General features: G+C 41.9%; 1 protein-coding gene across 8 annotated transcripts in view; it reads right to left on the reverse strand.

Moving 5' to 3' along the window:
- Positions 1–13978, reverse strand: part of LPIN3 (lipin 3) — a 159729-nt gene that overhangs the window by 36366 nt on the left and 109385 nt on the right. For all 8 annotated transcript variants that reach the window (XR_003858164.1, XR_003858165.1, XR_003858166.1 and 5 more), the window contains exons 14-16: positions 13519–13663; positions 12334–12482; positions 3234–3320 (exon numbers count right to left, since the gene is read on the reverse strand). Coding sequence is in view for 5 of the 8 variants with exons in the window: in XM_029612227.1 (XP_029468087.1) it covers positions 3234–3320; positions 12334–12482; positions 13519–13663 (381 nt within the window). In the remaining 3 variants the exon portion in view is untranslated. The remainder of the gene's footprint in view (positions 1–3233; positions 3321–12333; positions 12483–13518; positions 13664–13978) is intronic.

The following is a 13978-nucleotide window of genomic DNA, read 5'->3' on the forward strand; positions in this document are numbered from 1 at the left end:
TAGATCAAGTAAAGGATGATTGGAGGGGTGGGAATCGGGGAAAAAAATTGTATTACAATGGGAACAGTAGTGAATTTTTCACCTGCATTCTGTATATCCTGCAGGGATGAATTCAGAGATTGAGTGGTTTCATTTCTGAAGAAAGACCTTTACGTATGAGTTAAAATGCTCTATTTCTAGTTTTCTGACAATTGTCCTCTTACTCTTGACATTGTGTTTGACAGCTGTCATTTTCAAATTACGTATATACTGACATCACGGTTGGCTTCAAAAAGGAGCTTGTATACTGTGCTTCGCGCGGCCATCTTGAATGATTCAAATGTGGCAATTTCACCTTTCATGTAACCAGCTTGTTTGTGTGCTTTAGCGTTGAAATTTGTAAGCGTGCTGTTCTTTCTATATTACACCTGATTCATTTTTTATCATCGTTTCAGAATGACAAGGACACTGTCCCTGATGCAGTCCTTTGCAAAACATGACGTTATATCTGGTACATCGTGAAGGTTAGTTACTGCTGCTGCCGCTGCCACTGCTTCCAATAATAAAAGGAAGTAATTAATTTTATTTTGCATTTAAGAATTTAAAAAAATAGAGAAATGAGAAGTTTCATTGTAATGGTGATGGACCAATGATTAAAGATGATCCGGGCATTTTGTGCTAAAATCTAATTGTACATATGGGTGTTATGAAGGTCCTATTGCAGCTCTCTAATTGAAGTGTCACTGTTGTGAATTACATTTGAAACAAGTTTGAAAGCTGTGTTTGGATATTGAACATTTTGTAGTTGCATTCACATTATTTGACTCTCATTTCTGTTTCCTGGTATTTCATGATCACAGATTTCTTCCCAATGCTTTTCTAAATGGTTTTGTCTTAGGCATCGAGTCTGACTGCAGCAAAGCATGCAATATGGATCTTAGGGACTGATTCATTACAGCTTTTCTCCTATTTTGTGTCTGTGGGAAAAACTCTTACTGAATAAGGTACTTAGTCCCTTACGTTGCCTGTTATATACCATAATATGTTTCAAAGGGGCCTTAGCTCTTTTACAATATTCTTCATGTGGGGATTTGGACATCAATAAGGATATGCAGTCATTTCCTAATGAAATGAGAAATACAACAAAAAACACCTTGCTTTCTTTGAAAAATGAGAAAACACAAAACAAAACAGTGCCACCGATATTTCAAATCTGAAAATCCCTAGGCCTTCTCCAAAACCTCACCAACTCCTCACACCCTCCTGGACACCTCTGACTCCTTCCCTGGTGTCTCCAAAGTTGAAATGGGGCAGGAATGATCCCAAGTCCATTCCAGCCAGCCCCATTTTGAAAACAGGACCCAGCAGCAGCAACTGGGGATTTGCCCCATTTAAACTTCAGAGACCCCACAGAAGGGGTAAAAAGCATCCATGAAGGGTTGGCAGATAGCAGTAGGCCCGGGAGGGTGCTCAATTTTTCAATGCCGGCGGCACTAGGGGTGTTTGGCAGGGGGAGGACCCTTCCTTTCGTTTTTTTCTTTTCACATTTGTGCTTATTTCAGGTTCAATATTTAAAACATAAGGGCTTGGCCAATCAAATTCCGAGCAGGCCTGGAGGCGGTGCTGGAAACCAGACCAGAAAGCTAGCAGCCAGCTTGGATTTCCAGTGCAAATCTAGGCACTGAAAAAGCAGTCCGAAATCTGACTGGCCAAGCTCCTTTCCTCATTGCCCACCCTCCTGATTCATCTTCTTTTCAAAAAGAAAGCCTCACTGTCCCCATCCCTCCCCCCCCTCCACTCTCCCAATGTTCTCCTTTTAAAAATAAAATAGTCCCACAGTCCCCGTCCCCTTTGCCCAGCGTCCTGATGCTCCTACTTAAAAAAAAGTGAGACCCATGGCCAGCCACAACCTCCCTCCTTTTCTCCTCCAGGTTATTAAAAACAACAACAAAAAAAAGTCACCAGAGTAACCCTGCCTGCTCCAGTCCCAATAATGATAAAAGCCTGGCTTAGTATCCCCTTCTCCTACCCTTTTGTTCTTTTTTTTTTTTTAGGGGGATTGGAGGGACTCAGAGAGGCTCATTTTGATTTCTTTTTTTGTTTTAAAAAATGTAAAACTTTTTTGGTTCTGGAAATAAAGTGAAAATAAACATTAAATGAAGCCCGCCCCCCCCCCCCCCCAAATGATAATAAAATTAACCAAAGGGAAAATACTTTGTCCCACATTTCCATGGACAGGAGTTAATTTGATGTTGTATTTGCTAATGCGAATGAGTAGATTTTAGCTTGTTTATGGATAATAGAGAGAGTGGGTTCATAGAAAAGTGGTGAATTTGATGGGATTTATAATTAAAGGTATGAAGGGTGTGGGCTGGGTCATTTGGATAAATTGGGATTCTGATCAGTATTGTGATGAACACTGATGACTGAGGGTTTAAGTTTTACATTTTGATATGGTGAATATTAATTAATTTATTCCACCTAAACAACCACCCCCTCCAGCAGAGGCTCTGGATGAACACAAAACAAATACAATTAGTAATATACACATATCCAACAAACAAGTCTTATTTGTATTCTGTTGTGATGCATGTTAACTAGCTTTGGGTTATAATGGCAAAATACAAGTTTTGAAATTAAAATTAACTGTAAATATTTGAATTTTGGAAGGTTAGCTTCACTTCCTGAAAGCCCAGGAAACACCCATTGTGAAATAACTAGCCTTCTCTAATAATTCCAACACCTAGAACAGCAGAAAATACCTTAGATAAGGCAAAGCTATCCCCCAGAGAGGTCTTCTAGGTTCTTTTCAAAATTTATTAGCCTTTGGAGAATCAGAATTTAGAAACAATTATCCATGAAGTTTAAATGTACTTCTTTTCCCTCCCTTTTAACTGCTTTTCTAAATGTATAAAATTTCACCAGTTTTAGATTCCCTTTAATGGAAGGTTTTTATATACCTCAATCATATCCCAAGTACCAACAGGAATATCACTGACTCAGGAGTAAAGATCCTTGGGAGACAGGTGATAGATGGGACTCCCAAGTGCCCACGGTTTCCACCTAACAGCCAGAACCATCCAATTAATCCCTAGGATTACTGCATTAATCTATGAAGACGACAATCACACACCTTCTTTCCTGCCCCTTAACTGCTCCCTGCCCCATAACTCCCATTTTGCTTCCTTCTCTCCCCCCCTATCACTTGTCTGGCTCCCAGAGAGGCACCCCTGCTAATTCTCCCTTAGACCTACAAATGGATTTTGTGGTAAAGCTGGGCAATTCCCTGGTGTGTCCAGTCTTTCCCCAGCTGTGGCAGGATATGTCCCAGTGCATCGGACCTGAAAGAATAAGAAAGGCAGAAAAGAATAAAACTGAGATTAGGACAAGTTTAATCAAGAGAATCACTACCCAGCTGCATGCTAGGAGAGCGAGGCAGGATGGTTAGTTCTTTTTAAATGACAAGACCCCAAGACAAAGTGGACTCAATTAAGCAATAGCTCAAGCCACAGGAAACTGTCAATGTGATGACATAATCACTCCTAAACCATCACATAAGGGTAGTATATAACAATTACTACGTGTATCACATTACACTCATTTATTTTAATACATTTATCAACTACATTAATAATTTTAACCCAGAACATTCCCATGTACATATGAATACATCATCTTCATTGAAACACCCATATTGCACATATATCAATATCCCCTATGAAATCCAACACTGGATTGATAGGAACTTTTTTCCACATCTGGTGGCAGTGTGACAGACTTGATCCTTTCTGGAAGGAAGTATTTGATTGGCTGGGAAAATTGTTAGGTACGGGTATTACCCCTGAGGCAGGGTCTGTCCTACTAAATTTGCCAGTCCCTGGGATGTATAAACACCAGCAACGTTTTTGTTTGCAGGTTTTCATTGCAGCACGCAATGTAGCTGCTATGGGCTGGAAACAAGGAGTGCCTTCCTTTCAAATAGTCCGGGATAGATTAAAAACTCACTGATTAGCTTCCTTAACCACTGCGCGGAACAATCGGGAGGCTTCCTTTAAAGCTGTATGGAGACCCTTTCTTGATTTCTTACAGCTATCTCAATCTCATTTCCCCTGTGGCTCTGATGTCTAATTTTCCATTATATTTGCACCCAGTATTTCACTTTTGATATACAGATGCTGACATTGTCTGTTGAATTCTGTGGACATATATTTTTATTTTCTGTTTTGAGGCCTATGTGATGTTGTATGCTTGGGGGGGGGGGGGGGTGTTGGATGGGTCACAGTGATAGCTCCTCTGTATTTTGGTCAATGTTTCATTTAAGGAAGTTGTCTGATTCTGATCCAATTACTGTGTTATTTTTCTTTGTAATCAATAAAATTTTAATTAAAAAAAAACCATGAGTAGTTTTTGGTTATAGTTCATGTAGATACATTTCACCCATCTTTGACTCATTTGTTAGGGTAGACTTTCACTTAACCCTTAATCATTTTCCCAAAATTCTTTCCCAGGCCACATGTCCACAAGGTTGAACTAAGCTTGCACAGTCTGGATTGTGAAAGAGCCTTGGCCACCTGCCTTGAGGGGACTGAAGCCCTCGAAAGTGCACTCAGCTTTTTTTCTTTCGATCCCAGAAGACATGGTAGTGCGGTTGCTAAGCACACACTGTCGAATTGAATAGAGGATTGCCCGTCTTTCTGTTATGCCCAGGCAGGTTTGACTTTAGAGGGGCAGGTCAAGGCTCGTAGAGGATTATATGGAGCAGTGCGGCAAGTGGGAAGTTACCTGGCTAACTTTACGCAGGCAGTGTGCAATGTCTGTGCTACCTGGCTAAAATTAAGCCCTTTCCCTGGAATGCACCCCCCTCCCCGCATCCTGCCTCTTTGCATCTGGCTAAATTTTACCTAGGTAGTGGCTTACCAGAGTATAATTTTGCTATTTGGTAGGTGGAGAAATTGAAAACACAATTTTGGGGAGCTCCACTTTGAATATTGACCTCTTGCTGTCAGAGCCGTGATTGTGTCTGTAGCCTGCCTGAGGTCAGGCTCTATGGAAAAAAATTTGCAAGGCTGCGACCTGTCGTCTGGGCCACACTTTTGCGACATTATTTTTTGGATAGGGACTCCTAACACAACAAATAGGTTTGGTCAATTTGTCTTGCAAAGTCTCTCTAAACTTAAAATCCAGCTTCATCTAGTCCATATCCAAAATTGTCTTAAAAAAAAAAAAAAAAATAGAAAATGGTTTGTTGCCAGCAAAAACATGTTTATCTGTAGGCAATGGTTTTTCTTCTGTTTTATCCCCTCTTTTGTTGACGACATCTTATAGCTATGGATTCCCATCAGCGAGGACTACATGTCTTGCTTGTCATTGGAGAAATTAGGTGACTAATCAAATTGAAATAAAAAAATTAATCTGCTTACCTATAACTGGCATTTTTCAGAGGACAACAGTCCTAACTCCCCCCCCCCCAGAATTTTCTCTGAGTTACAGCTATATACACAACTTGGGGGGCTGCATGATCACTATGATGCAAAACATCCTGCACATGCCCAATAGACTATATCAGAAAGCTCTGGAACCTTAAAGTCACTACTCCGACCTGGGCTTCGTCTGATGAAGTCACTTGTCTGTTAGGGCTGATATTCTGCTGTTTTCGGAGAACACATGTTACAGGTAAGCAACTTTACTTTCTGTCCTATTCACATGCTGGCTAGTTTGTTTAGTAGTTTTGTGTGTGAAAGTGTCCAAGGCCTTGCTCAAGTCCAGAGAGGACTTCTCTGATCCTTGTATATAGGATCTCTTTTCTCAAGGGGCTGAAATTGCAGTCTGGATGGCCCTTTTTTTTTTTTTTTTTTTTTTTTTTTTTTAAAGACGACATTGTAAAATATGCAGAAAATGGAAGTCTGACTATGTCATCACATTTGGTAAAACACTCGAGACTCCTATCCACCCCAGCACAAGTCAGACTGATTGGGGTATAATCTGTGTAACTTAACTGGAGTGATGTACCATTGGTACAGCAGCTTAAGACAATTCTTTTGCAGCTGGGCCGAAATAGAGCACTTACTGGCATTGGTATAAACAATCTCCCATTCCTTTGGGCTGAGAGGTTGCCCTATATCCATATCCCATCTCGGAGTATGTAAAAAAGGTTCTAATTCCGGTCCATTAAGTAGCATAAACATTTTAGACACTGTGCCCCGAATAGTGTCAGTTTGAGCACAGTAGTTTTCAAGCATAGATTTGTTGTTTGATCTCTGTAGGGAACCTATAAAATGTTTAACCTGAGCATAGGCCAAAAAAAAAGTCTACAAACCCAAGACAGATTTCCACAAGGGAATCCTTTCTAGGAATCTGCCGTGCCTAAATAAATGCCCAATAGTGGTAATCTCAGCTGCTTTCCAGAAATTAAACAAGTTATTCTGAAATCCTGCTGGAAAATGTATATTATGGAAAAGGGACAACTGGTAAAAATAGAAAGAGTCGCCCACCAACTTAGCTTTCCATTGTGCCCAAACCGGTAATGTGATGCGGAGGGCAAAAGGTAAACACTGCAACGGGCGCCAAGATGAGCGAGGTTGCCATGGCAAAGCAGCTAATAACTCCAAGGATCGACTGCTCTACAGCCACCCACTGCTTCATAGAGGTAAGTCTGCCTAAATCTATGAGCGCTCGAAGCTGTGAAACAGCAAAGTACTAGGACAGATTAGGAACTCCAAGGCTGCCCCGTGCTTTGGGTTGAAAAAGAACCCGACGTGCAGCCCTCGGAGGGCGTCGCTGCTGAATAAAATCAAAAGATTTTCTTCTGCCATAAACGAAGTAGTGCAGCAGAAATAAAAATTGGAAGAGTAGAATACGGATACAATGGTCGCGACAGCACGTTCACTTTAACTATAGCGATGCGGCCGAGCTATGAAAAGGTGCCTCTCTGCCATTTCTCTAGGTCTATGGCTTTCAGTAAAAGTATATAGTCGAGGCTAAACAGATCTGAAGTACGGGCACCTAGAAAGCCTCCCAAATACTTAAAGGAAGCTTTAGCCACTGAAACGGAAAAGACTTTTTAATAGTAGACACCTCTACATCTGCTAAGTTAATATTTAAAAGTTCTGATTTATCAAGGTTTACCTTAAAGCCAGAGACCTTACTAAACAGCTTTAATTCGATTTCAACACCCTTTAGGGATGAGCATGGGTCAGTCAGGGTAAAGATAATATTCTCTGCAAATAAAGATAACTTAAATTTTGACTCGCCCATGCTAACCCCCTTAATCTGAGGCAATGCTCAGACTTTCAAGGCAAAGGGTTCCAGGAACAATGCAAATAACAATGGAGAAAGGGGACACCCTTGTCTAGTCCCCTGCATATGTCAAAACTATTCCTATATCCTCCGTTTATTTTTACTGATGTAAAGTTTTAAATAGAAATGACCAATGGACTAGGTCAAAAGCTTTCTCAGCATCAATGGATAACAAAACAGAGGGGATGTTTTCCTGGTCAACCCACCACATGAGATCAATGATTTTACGCACATTGTCTGCAGCCATACTCTGCGGAATAAGACCCACCTGGTCAGAGTGAACAAGCATTGGCAGGAATCCATTCAACGTCAGAGCTAATACCCTAGCCAATATCTTCAAATCCAAATTAATCTGTGAAATGGGCCTATAAGACCCACTGAGGGAAGGATCCCTGCCTGGCTTCGCTATAACAGAAATCCAAGCCACATTAGAATGTTCAGGAAAGGAACCACCATCCCATATAAAATTAAACATATCATTTAGTGGTACAACAACTAGAATATGGGAGAGCTTACTATAATAACCACTGGAGAAGCCATCTAAGCCTGGAGATTTACCAAACTTGAGCATCTTTATAACCTGAAGGACTTTAGGTGTGGTAATCTGATTATCTAGATATTGCTGCTGCTCGTGGGTAAGTTAAGGCAAGGAAAGGGCCTGAAGATAGCAATCAATATCAATATTGCTGATGGCGATGTCCCTACTATAAAGAGAGGCATAAAACTCAGTGAACATCCCCGAATCTCAGCCACTGTAGTGTGTACTTTACCCTGGGAGTCTTTAATTTTGGTAACGGGACTTTGAGCAATTTGAGCTTTTAACTGCTGGGCTAAATAATGACCTGCTTTATTCCCTCCTTCATAACAGGCCTGTTTGAACTGGTCCAAGTGGTGTGCTAACTGATCATCATCATTGCAACTCAGATCTAGCTCCTAGCAGCTGGTGATAAATAGTGTTGGACTGTGTACACATGTGCTGATGGGCAAGATGTTCTATTTTGGCCTACAAGGAGGACCTTTCCTTTCCATCTCTTTTCTGCATGAGACAGTATTAGAAATAAGTAAACCTCTTGCCATAGCTTTAGAGCATGCCAAGACTACCCCCTGGGAGACAGAAGACTGAGAGTTTAACTGAAAATATTCCTTTAAATGATCCCCCAAAATTTTAACAAAAGCATCATCTTTGAGTAGGGTTTCGTTGAGACACCAGCAACGCTGCCCACTGTCCATATCACAGAGATACAGATCTAGCCACACAGGGGCATGATCCGACCAAGTAATGGGACCAATCTCCACAGTAGGCACCTGAGGTCATAGAAGTTTATCAACTAAAAAGTAATCGATACGGGAATAGGTTGCATGTGGAGAGGAATATAAGGTATAAGTACGAGAGGTGGGGAATCTTTGCCTCCATATATCAGTAAGGCTCCAGTCAGATATAATAGATGACAGAAGCTTCCTTAGCCCTTGCAGTGAGGTACTTACCAGGCATGAATTATCCAGGTTAGGACGAGGAGTAAAATTAAAGTCCCCAACTATGATTATAAAAGCTTCCCCTGTAGGAGTCCAAAAGCTTCCTAATAGATTGTAGGAAGGACCCTTGATCCTGATTAGGAGCATATAAGGACAATAGGGTAAAAACATCAACCCCTAAATGAATTGTTATTAATACATATTGGCCATGTGGGTCCGAGATCTGAAATAATATCTCATGAACCAATTGAGATGAGATAAGTATGTCTACTCCTGAGTATCTCGTGTGTGGGTACTCTGAGTGACAAGTACTCATTTCTTTTCCGGAGATCTGTCGCCTGCAAAAAGGCAATGGTTACCTTCTGAGAGACTAATTCTCGGGAGAGTAGATGACATTTCCTGTGGGTGTTAAGACCCTTGACATTAAGTGAGAGTATACGAGCCTTCATTTTTGCATAAGTAAAATCACTGCGATAAAAATAAAGGCAAAAAACCCAGTAAACCCATGCTCAAAAGCAGAGCTGGGCCCACAAGACTAGGATAAAATGGAACAAGTAGACCATAAAGAGGAACTCCAAACCCCATGATCCCATCCCCCCCCCCAACTAATAACCGATCCACCCAATCCAATTGGCAAATTCTCTCTCATAAGGGGCTAACCCGCAGGCCAAAATGAACACTCGACCAATCCCTCTTCCCAAGTTTAGCAAACAAAAAGACTGATAATGACCAACACCCTTACCAAAGCATAAGGTGCAGAAAATATATAAAGTACATAATACCAGGCAACTGTGTCTATGTGACATCAGACAGAACAGCACATCAGAATGCCATAGAAATAGAAAAATGACAAAATGCAGAGATGAGGGCAGATAAATAGAGATTAATCCCCTGTCCAAAAGAACTGATTGCAATTCTTCAGAATGGCGCCACAAGTGTCTTCCTCTTTGCTCCGCTTGGCACCATCTTGGAAACGTGTCAGTCGTTGCTGTATTCGGGGCTGAATTTGGAGTGGAGAAGGTGATAGCCAGGCCTGCTTGCTTAAAGATGCAGCTTCAGAAAGGGACCTTATCTGGCAGGCGATCCCCTTACACTGGAACAGGAGAGGAAAAGGAAAAGCCTATCTGTAGTGAATTCCTTCCTGGCGCAGCGCACTGGTAACTTCCTGGAGCTCATAATGTTTTGAAGTGTGGTTGGCGCCAAATCGTTGTAAATGGCGATTTATGTCCATTTCAATGCCAAATTGCTTTTTCCCAAGCAGTTTCAACAATATCCGCCTCTTGAGTAAAGCTGTATAGGCAGACGACAATGTCTCTGGGTCGATTATCACATTTAGGGCCCAGTGCTCTACGGGCCCGCTCTGTTTTAATGTGTTGTTCAGGGCAAGGAGAGCCATCCAAAAGGCCTTCCTTACTGTCAAGAATGAAAGTGTAAACCGCTCTTGCTGTAGTTACACAATTAGCAAACTCCTCCGTTTCTGGTATCCCTCTAATTCAGATATTGCACCGTCTTGAGCCATTCTCAAAATCTTCCATTTTATCTGTTAAGAGGGCAAGCTCACTGACCATAGATTTATTTTGCGCAGTTATGGTGTTCAATGCCATACCGTGGCTCTCAACTCGGGTATCGAGCTCATCTACTTGATGCCCCATCGCCAATAAGTCCTCCCTTACCTCCATTATGGAGGTAAGGAGATGCAATTTAGGATGGCGCATATCGGCCTGAAGTTCAAGGACCCACTCCTGAAGTTCTGATCGAGATGGAAAATCTCTATGTTCCACTTCAGGCTGCGGTGCGGTGAATAAGGCTTCTGGATCTTTGCTACCAGGAGTCCCCTGCCCCTTTTGTGGCCTGGTCACAATCCTCACTGTTTAACTCCGAGACGAGCTTGCTGAATGAAAAATGCTTTAAGTCCATTGTTCTCTTCCTAGTAGCCATCCTAAGGTTTAGCTATTAGAAATTAGGGATGTGAATCTGTTCCGGAATCATTTCTAGAATCGTGTTCATACTAGAACCGCGGGAAATCTTCGATCCCGCGGTTTTGAGTGTTTTTTTTCAGCTGTCCTGAGCCGGAAAAAAAACCAAAAAACCCACCCCGACGACCCTTTAAATTTAATTATTTAGAAACCCCCACCCTCCTGAACCCCCCCCCCCCAAAAAAAACTTTTCTAAAGTACCTGGTGGTCCAGCGGGGGTCCCGGGAGCGATCTCCCGCTCTCGGGCCTTCGGCTGCCAGTAAACAAAATAGCACCGATGGCCCTTATGTGACAGGGGCTATCAGTGCCATTAGCCAGCCCCTGTCACATGGTAGGAGCAATGGACGGCCGGCGCCATTAAATTTGCCACATTGCAAGGGCGCATTGGCCATGGGGAAAATTGTTTATTTATTTATTTAGATTTATATTCTGCTTTTCGCACTTTTTTCAGCGCTTCAAAGTGGATTACATTCAGGTACTGTAGGTATTTCCCTATCCCCAGAGGGCTTACAATCTAAGTTTGTACCTGAGGCAATGGAGGGTAAAGTGACTTGCCCAAGGTCACAAGGAGCGACAGCAGGACTCAAACGCTGGTCTCCTGGTTCATAGCCCACTGCTCTAACCACTAGGCTACTCTGGAATTAGCTAATAGCCTCATCTACATGAATTTCCATGTAATGAGTGCTATTAAGCTACATGGTGTTTTGGATGCATATTTTGGACGTGCTAATCCCTGTATTGGATAGAGGGGGTTATAGACACGCCAAAATGCACATCCAATCGCATGTTAAGCCATGCACAGCGGCTAGCACACAGTATTGGATCAGTCAGATAATGCAGGATAAAGCCCAAGTAGTTACATGTTTATAGCAAAATTATTCATACGACCCAGTGAGATTTATGTGTATTCATAAATCTCACTGGAGCTACCTAATTTTTTTTTTTTTTAATTTTAGCAATTGCAATTAGTTCAAATCTGGTTTTATTTTTAAAGAGAACACAATACAATTTATTCCACAACAGTATGTAGGGTTGCAGTGTACTAATTGCAATTACATTTTTTCAAGATTCATGAGAAGAAAAAATGATTTACTTCCCTCTATAGTATTTGAGAAAAACATGAAAAGTTTTCAAAAATGTGTCATGGAAAAAACAAGATCTGAAGGAGAGCCCATGCAGCATGGCGACTAAGGACAGCACACACATGCTCAATAGAGTGTGCCAAAGCATCTAGAGGCTAAGAAGCAAACTTCACTGGAATAGGCTCTGCTGGATGACATCATCCACACTGGAATAGGCTCTGCTGGATGACATCATCCACGTGAGGACTTCACATCTTGCTTGGCATTTCTTATGTTCTTATATAACTTTTGTACTATATAGATTATAGGTAGATAGATCTAAAATCTAACAATCTATCTAGGAAGAAAAAAAAAACATTGCACAAATAATATATTTTGATTCTTGATCCAAAAACTGAATTTTTGCTTTCAGTGATGGCAGCTCAGCCTGTCACCCCTGCTTGCATACTGCTTCTCCAAGCCCTCGTTCTTTAACCTGCCATCTTGCCCTAGCAAAGAAATAAGATCAAGAGGCGAGTGTGCCTTACCTTGTGATGGTCCCGTCAATGTCAGAAATAATAATCTTGTCATCCCAATTCCACAGGTAGATAGTGGCCTCACAGCGGCAGGTGCCCTGGTACTGCGTGGTAACACTGAATACAGCATCATTGGGTCCATCCTGGAGATTCAGATGGCTCTGTGTTCAAAACATGCAGGAGTCAAACCACTTGAGTCTGATTTTCCAAGGGTTTAGGTGTCTAACTTTGGGAGTTAATTGGCTCATTTGAAAATGTACTAGAACTGAATGCTTAAATTTAGGAGCCAAGTCAAAATAGGCTCCTAAATTTAGAAGCCTAAAAAATAGGTGGTTACAGGGGTTGATTTATGGTGGTGAAAAATAGTTACATGCTTAGCACTGATTTTCAGCCCTTAGCACCTAACTTAGGGGCCTAAACCCAAGCAAATAAATAGCGGGCCTAAATTTAGAGGGAATTTTCAGCTTAAAACATAGGCTTCTAAGTATCAGCCTCTTTGTGATTATCTCAACAGGCCTCTGGGGTTAGAGGTATGAAATGAAAGTAGCTTTCCTCCTCATCAGTGAATTGTTTGTACACATCCTACTAGGAAAGTGAAAAGTTCCCTCAGAGATCAGTTAGCGGTAGGCACTTTTATGAAGGGACAATGGCAGATACAGTTCCATTCTAGAGCAGGCTCTGTGGTAGATGCTGTAAGGACCCTCTTGACAGAGAAAGGGCATGTGGCCCACGTATTTTTCAGTAAGAGAGGCAGGGAAAGGAGGTCAGAGGCTAGTAGAGAGTCTCTCTGTTCCTTGGGGTTGGCAAGTACAGCAGGGGGCAAGGACAGCAGGGGGCAGCTGCTGTACCCCATGGGTATAGGCAATAGCAGGTTCTATACAGGGGAGAAATGTAATAGCAGATGCAGCTCCAGTATACCTTACAAGGACCAACAGTGTCTCTGTTTGAGAGACAGCTTTAGATGCAAACCTTGAATCTGTAAGGGCAGAGCAAGGGTAGGCTTGACTCCTTGATTTCTTTGGGAGGGAAAAAGGTTAACAGCAGCTACAGTCCATATCATTTCTTGGGGGAGGGTCATGACCCCTATGGCTATTGCATTCCCTCTTCCGCTATAAGAAGTGGATTCTACAGGCTCACAAGTATCTTGTACACCACCCCGGAATTAGGGAGAAAAAACCCCCAGATATGTAATCTTACAATTTGCTCAGAAGTTAGTCTGAGAGACTTCTTGTATGTTGGACAGGATATGGACTTAGGGTTGCCTTGGGACACAGACTGAGTTGTCGATTTGTCCTTCTGATTTGCAGACTCGTCCTCTCTGGATTTTGCGCATTTCTTCTTCCTGTACAACAACACGCAGCATAGAGAAAAATGAAAAGCCAACATGATTGTTCTGGTCAGGGTCCCAACCACCAAGAAAACACAGCCACCCTGTGCTGTCATTTCAAAGACTGGAAGACTGGAATCTTTCTAGGCTGCAATATCTTTTAATTAATTAAACAATAAAAAGGCAAAAAAGGTAGACAAACCAAAAACCTTGGGTCACCTCTGGTCACTAATACCAATAAATAGCCAAACATTTGTAACCCCATTCTCGGCTGCTTATTGCTACTTGATGAGGCAATAAAACTCTTTATAACACTCTGTGGGGCTGGTA

This window comes from Rhinatrema bivittatum, chromosome 8, assembly GCF_901001135.1.
Source record: "Rhinatrema bivittatum chromosome 8, aRhiBiv1.1, whole genome shotgun sequence".
Lineage (NCBI taxonomy): Eukaryota > Metazoa > Chordata > Amphibia > Gymnophiona > Rhinatrematidae > Rhinatrema > Rhinatrema bivittatum.